Genomic DNA, 6953 nt, shown 5'->3' with positions numbered 1-6953 from the left:
GTGCAACTGCTTCTGTTGAAATATAGCTTTATAATCCCATGAATATTTATATCCAAAAGGCCAAGTATTAAAGATACACTTCACATACACACTAATGCCAGGGAGGGATTTTTTTCCTTTTCTATGGTTCTGTTTTTCCCACGTGTCTTATACAGAGCAAATAACATTCACAAAACATTTAGAGACATTACCCCTTACCAAGCTGGAGTTTCCTCTTCATATATGGAATGCTTTTTCCCTCTCCTTCAAATATCCACATTTTGGGGGTTTGGGGGAGAAATTGCACATAAATAAACTGGATGATTCCAAACACAACGAGTCCTCAGAGGAGAGCTCACTACCGAGACTAAGAGGACGGCTCCTCCAGTCCTGCCGTGCTCACTGCTTGAGCTCCAAAGCCCAGACATGCTGCGGCCAGCCAGTCCTCCCTTTGGTTTTCTTATCGTTGCTGCTAACTGTGCTTTTCAAGATTTCGTTCTGGGGAGACAGGATGCGAGAGGAGAGAGAGAAACAGAAGGGGGAGAGGAGAGAAAAAAAGTTAGATGTATTCCTCCCCTTTCTAAGTTGCGTTTGCTCTGCTTCGAGATCGAAAACGACGAGGTGACCCGAGCTCATCGAGGCCTGCGGGCTTCAAGAGACATAACGGGGACCACCACGGGATCTCGCCTCTGGCGAAGCCGCCGCCCGTGGGAGCGGCCCCGCGTCGTGCGCTACCGCCCGTGGGCGCCGGCGGAGGCCGATTCTCGCTCCGTGCCACCCCGCTGCTCTGCCGCGACCGGAGCGCGGGGCTGGAGGCTGAGAGGCGCCAGCCATCCACAGGGATTACGATAAGGTTCCCCCCTTAAAACATCCCCTCCCTGATTGCGGGGAGAAGCTGGGCAACGGTCCGCACCGGGGCAAAACATCGGACTTGCAGCCGCTAACACATGCGGGAATCAGTCACACGCGAGCACGCCATGGGGCCTACACGAAATTGGGCTTGCGCTGCCTCTCCTAAACCGACTCTCCCGTTAAAAATCTAAAAAGTTGAAGCGCCGAGTGCAGAGGAAGGAAAGCCTCTCGCTGCGAACCTTGTAGTTGCCGAGGGCTTAAAGCTGGGCTGGGCTTAGCAGGTAATCATGCCTCCAGATTTTCATTTAAGAGAGCAGAGGCTTGCCTCCTGCGACATCACGGTTTGGGGTACGGGACAAGGAGCAGCCCGGGAGTAACCTCCCTGGGGAGCCCTAATGCGGCAGCCTTTTTCCCGCGGCTGCTCTCAGCCGCCGCGTCGGAACCGGACGCCGACGGCCGCTGGCGGCTGTGCACGGTCCCGCTTTCGGCCCGCAGCTACGGCCAGGGATCGGCGAGAGCGAGGTGCCCCCACGGACGTGCCCCGGTGACTCTGCCCAGCGAGGAGCCGGGTGCGCTCGGATGGGGCGCCGGCAGGCGACCGAACAGCCTCCCCTCCGCGGCTCCCCCGCCCCGTTCCGCCCCGTCCCGTCCCGTCCCGTCCCGTCCGGTCCCGTCCCGAAGCACTGACCAGCTCTTTCTTCCTCTTCTCTTCCTTCACGTCTGTCTTCTTTATCTCTGCCTTGAAAGCCTCCGCCTCCCCGTTCTGGTCGTCCTTCGCCAGCAGGTCCATGAGGTAGGCGATGTAGCTGGTGGCCAGACGGAGGGTTTTGATCTTGGAGAGCTTGGTGTCGGCGGGCACGTTGGGGATGCACTCCCTCAGCTCCGCGAAGGCGCTGTTGATGCTCTGAGTCCTGCGCCGCTCCTTGCGGTTCGCCGTGCCCCTGCGTTTCACCGGCCGGGGCCCCCCGAGCCCGGGCGGGCCGTTCCCGGGCGGCACCCCCCCGTAATGGGAGTGGTCCATGCCCGGCGCCCCGTTGGCGTACTCAGGGCTGTAGGACAGAGCCATGCTGTAGTCGGGGGGGGACATCTCCGGGTGGCTGCTGATGAGCCAGCCGTGGAAGTAGGGGTTCTCCTCGTGGCCGCAGCGGGTGGCGGCGGCGGCGGCGGCAGCGGCGGCGGCAGCGAAAGGGTAGCCCTCATGGTGCACCACCGGGTGGTGGGGGAAGCCGCCCACTAGACTCATCCCCGCTCCCTAGAGCACCCCTCCCCGCCCCCCCGGGCCCCAAAACAAAGGTTTCCCCGCCCGCCCCCCACCCCGTCTCAGCGGCGGGAGATGCTGCCCGCCGCTCACCCCTCAGCACTGTCCCGCTGCCCGCTGCCTCTCCATAGGGCTCTGCTGCAAAGTCCCCGCGGATGCCCGAGCGATCCCCCCTCCCAGGGCGCCGCCGCCGCCGCTCATGCGTTGTGCCTCCACCTCCTCCTCCTCCTCGCCCGAGGCCGGGTCTTCGAGGAAGCGCGCACAGGAAAAAAAAAAAAAAAAAAGCTATGAAGAGATGTCGACCAAAACAAAATGGCTTGGCTTCCCAGCCTGGGATCTTCCTCTCCTCTTGCTTCCCTCCGCTCTCGCCAAGTCCGCCGCGGCCCGGCCGGGTGGTACTTACACGCGGCCCCCCTCCATGCGCCCCCGGCTCGGGGCGGGCGGGCGGGCGGCGCTGGCTCTGCCCTGCGCGGCGGCGGGGCCGTCAGTGCTGGGCGGGCGCTCGCATCTCTGCCCGCCGCGCCGCGCGGCTCAGCGCCCCGGCGCTCCTCTGCGGCATCCGCGCCGCTCGGCCGGGCGCGGCGGCGGGCGGCGGAGGGGCTCGGCACGGCGCGGGGCACTGGCAGGGCTCCCCGGCCCGATCTCCATGTACAGCTACATGTTTAGGGCCGCTCGGGTTAATATATGTCGTCAGAAGCGGCGGCCGCCAATGGCCGGGGCGGGGGCGGAGCCCGCCTCCCTCCGCAATAAAACTTTTTGATGTTCGCTCTGCTAATTGCCGAGCTCCTCTTTTAGGATTGGCTGCCCCTCCGCATCCCTAATGTAATTAAAACAAGGGGGGAAAAATTATCATGGAGGCAGAGGTTAATGCGAGTGTTTAGCAGATGCCTTACAGTAAAATCTGCATTTAAAAAAATAGGAAAAAAAACCCCAAACAACAACACCCCCCCCCTCAACTCATTAAAACTTAAATATCGGATAATCTCAAACCAGGTACAGTATGAATCCAAGAAGTTTCTTGGCAAAAGTCTATGTGAGAGCTTGATAGGCTCAGGGGTTTCTTTGGAAAAGTGCTTTGTGCCAGTCCGGTAGAGAAACAAATAAAACCGGCTCCGGAGGGCACTTTATCGATGCCCGATTGCGCCAGGCATGCCCCAGTATCTCTCCGGCTTGTACTCGTATTGCTGGTTAATACACACCACGAGATCGCTAATTCCCGTGAGGAGAGAGGCGAAGCCGCTCTCCCTTGTCTGTCACCCGGCTTGTGACCCGGGCCAGCACGGGCTGGCTCCGGCTGCGCGACCGCCGACTGACCGAGGGAGAAGGGCGCTCGGGGCTTGGACGGGGATAGTTTTGAAAGAATTGTTTTGAGACATTAACGATAATTTCGACTCTAACTGGTTCTTTTGCAGCTTACTGCCTGCGCCTGTGCACCTCCACCAGCGTTCACCCGAGTGACTCGCTGGCCTGAAATCGGTTTCATGCTTCTTGAACTGGTATGACTGGTAAGTAACTGAATATTTTTTACAGCATGTTCCGAGCTAATTTTCCAGTTTTGCTAACAAATGTATAAATATTTCTCAGCATTCCTACTTCTGCAATATAAAAAAAGACCAGCATCTGCAGAAAGCAGGTTTAGTTATCGAAAGGGAGTTGTTAAATGTTTGCTTAACGGCCAGGCCAAGGAGGAAATCTCCTATAGCTATTTTTGCTTCAGTAAAATTGAAGATATTACAAAAGAAAAATGGATCCCAGGCTGTAATTTATGGATAACTCGGAGGCGAGGCGCATTTGTTGTCATCCTCAAATGGAGCCTATCATTACCAAATAGCTGCGAAATACCAAATACCCACCCTTGTTTGTGCTGGCTGACGCCTAGGCTGATTCGGCGTATATTGCAATGCAGTTCCACAATATAGGCTGTGTGGAAAACTGTGTCAACAGGAGCTGAGAGGTCATAAATTACAGAAAGAGAAAGATAGAGATGGAGGAGTCTGCGAAAGAAGACAGCAAGAACTGTGGTCCAATTTCTGCAGCAGCTTAATGCCCTCTCCGGCCCCTCTGTAGAGGCGGTGGGAGTACCTCGAGGGAAGCGCTGGGTGGTGGGAAGAGGGAGAAAATCAGCTCAGTGCCCGGGGAGAGGAGGCAGGCTGAGCTCGGGCGGTCCCGGCGTGGAGAGGGCTGCCGGCGGTACACGGCGGCTTGTTGGGACCCGGGGGCTTTTTGCGAGTGGGTCTGCCGGCCCTCGGCGGGGAATGTCCTGAGGGGAAGGGGACGGTCTCCGCGGATGAGGCCGTCCGCCAAGGAGCAGCCTTCTGCAGTACCCGGGAGCTGACTTCGTCGGGGTGATACTAAAGGCGAAGAAGAGTGCCGGCCCCGCGGTTCGGCAGGACGGAGAGTGTTGAGTCGGACCTAGAGAGGAGACATGCACTGAGCACAGACATGCAGGCGTAGGTTTTTATAAGCATATACACATATGCGTGAGCGTCTGGGTGTAAACTGAGTACGAAAGTGAAAAACTAGTCCAGATGTAGAATTGATGTATATACACATATATCTTATACGTACACACACAAGCTTGTAACCAGCTGATGGATATCTGTATCTATATATGCACAAGCACACGTGTATATATTGCGTTATCCCAAGGAAAGAGTGTGGTTGCAGTGTGGATTTTTAAATGTAAGGAAGGCCGAGGACAGACCGTGCAGGCAGAGCCCTGGAGCGGGCAGGCAGCGTGCCCCCGCCGCTCGCCATGAGATGTCTGCAGGGCGCAGCCTGGCAATACACCCAGTTTCTACAGCGGTTCTCCAGCTTTGTCTTGCTGCGATATATTCTTGATGGGAAGAAGAAGTGGACATTGTCAAGGCCGGAAAGCTATATTGGCTTGCAAACGGGCGTGTGCTTCTTTACACTCTCCCTGTTTGTGTACGAGCTTCCCGATACACTGCAGGTTAGACTGCAACTGGGACAGTTTCTGTGACAAGACACTACGGCCGCTCTAATAACATCTCCAATGATGAAGAAAACGGAAAACACGAGACAGATAAAAAATAATAAAATATGCAGGAGATAGCGATCAGAACACCAGTGTCCAAAGCTAGCATCATGATTGCTTAATTAACTTTGGAGAAAGAGTATATCTAGATAAAGCACCCAGAAGGATCTCTTATATATATATATATATATATATATATATATATATATATATTTCTCTTACCCCAGCAGTTATTTATGGGTTTTCTAAAGCCAGTTTTAAAGCAAATGCAACTCTCTTGTCCTCCCTCAGCTTTTAAATACTCAGGATTTCCGATCATGGGTTGTAGGCTTTTCTGATCGATCCACGCGTTGAAAAACGATGCAGCCCAAAATACCATTTCCAATACTATGCTCAAAGCCGGTTAAAAAGCACCATCATTTTGCCAATCTTACACTTATTGATTTGATTAGATTTTTTTTTTTTTGGTGCACAAATCATATGGTGAAAAAAAAAACAAACAAGAAAAAAACAGAAAAGAAAAAGAAACCCCAGTCTTATGTCACTTTATTTCCTTGCCAAAATAGTTGCATGTTAGGCGGCGATTTATCTGGATTCTGCTGCCAAACAAGACTCTCTTAGCTTGCTATAATAAAGAAGTTTTTTTTGGAGACTGTGCCGAGGCTGGTTTTCTCTTCCTCTACCCGGATTTTAAAATTTATTTGATTTTATTTTTTTTCGGGAGTCACTGTGCGGGGCTGTATCGTTGTGTTGCACGCTGCGGTGGTTGCCCCTCCAGCCCCGCAGCCCTCCGCGGGCCGAGCGGGAGGAAGGGGCGGCCCTTGCCCCACGGTGGGTGCCCGGGGAGCGGGGCCGGAGCCCGCGGCGGGGGGCGGCGGGCCGGGCGCTCGCTCAGCGCCGCCGGGGCCACCCGCTGTCCTGCCCCGGCGCTCAGTCGCCGCCGGACGGCTTATCGCCAGGTCACTTCTCTCCTCCGGGCCAGCGGTAGGGTGGGAGTTGGGATAATAGAACAACAGAGCTGTGCTCCCCCCTCTTCCCCCCGGGCTTGTGTGAATTAAGCTAAATTGCAAATTAAGCTAATTTCTCCGAATCAGTCCGGGAAAACCGTATGGAAACGGGAAAGAGATGCCGACGCTGGGTGGTCGCAAAGCCACATCTGCTGGAGTCTCCCGGGCTGGCTGACCGGGAACACTGCACTGGGCCAGGCCCTGTGAGGAGCAGGCCGGGGGCAGAGAGGCGCCTCACCCGTGTCTGGGCAGCGAGCCCGATCATTTGCTCCTTGACGGCACCCTCCTTTTGAGGAGCGTCCGAAATGGGTGGCACGAACACGGGGACAGCCGCAGTCACCACTGAGGTGCCCGGTACTGACGCCAGACGTACCCAACCCTGCTCCGTGCAGCAGCGCCGGGATCTCCATCCATAATTTTCATCACAGCAAAGAAATAATCAGACTCACGAAAGTACCCCAAGGGCCCCCCGTCCTTTGCTTTTGAAGCAGCCCCCTGGGGCTCTCTCCTTCCCGCAGCTCCCTAAACGCCGATTCCCTCTCCTTTCTGCCGGCTGCCCACCACATCGCTCAACCGCCCGGTGCACGGCTTGGAAAGCCGAGACGGGTTTGAATTTACAGAGTGCATGATGTCATTGACCCGGGACCAAACGTATCAGAAAGGGGTATCATTCTCGGATGAATCTCGGGATGTTGGAGCATCCCGTGTCCCAGGGATGAGATGCATCCTGTATCTGTGCCATTGCTTAGGAACTCGTGAAAGAACATAAACACGCAAGAAAGGGGACTTTCGAAAAGAAATATGATTTGGAGGTCAACCTGTCAGTGCGGGTTAATGAAAAGGACTTGTGCCTAATGGG

The 6953-nt window shown here is 55.5% G+C and overlaps 1 protein-coding gene across 1 annotated transcript; it reads right to left on the bottom strand.

Annotated features, from left to right (window-relative positions):
- Positions 1 to 378: 378 nt before the first annotated feature.
- Positions 379 to 2074, bottom strand: HAND2 (heart and neural crest derivatives expressed 2). Its single transcript, XM_062493617.1, has 2 exons — positions 1520 to 2074; positions 379 to 477 (listed from the first exon to the last, which is right to left on the bottom strand). Exons 1-2 carry the CDS (start codon positions 2072 to 2074, stop codon positions 379 to 381), a joined length of 654 nt encoding a protein of 217 aa, XP_062349601.1.
- Between the last annotated feature and the right edge of the window lie 4879 nt (positions 2075 to 6953).

The sequence above is a fragment of the Cinclus cinclus genome, chromosome 5, assembly GCF_963662255.1.
Source record: "Cinclus cinclus chromosome 5, bCinCin1.1, whole genome shotgun sequence".
Classification (NCBI taxonomy): domain Eukaryota; kingdom Metazoa; phylum Chordata; class Aves; order Passeriformes; family Cinclidae; genus Cinclus; species Cinclus cinclus.
The sequence above is the reverse complement of the archived record's forward strand: the minus strand, read 5'-3'. Positions and strand labels throughout refer to the sequence as shown.

Coding starts and splice junctions, on each gene's coding strand:
- HAND2 (XM_062493617.1), bottom strand. CDS start 2,074: ATGAGTCTAGTGGGCGGCTTCCCCCACCACCCGGTGGTGCACCATGAG. Junction 478..1,519: donor AGAAGAGGAAGAAAGAGCTG/GTCAGTGCTTCG, acceptor CTGTCTCCCCAG/AACGAAATCTTGAAAAGCAC.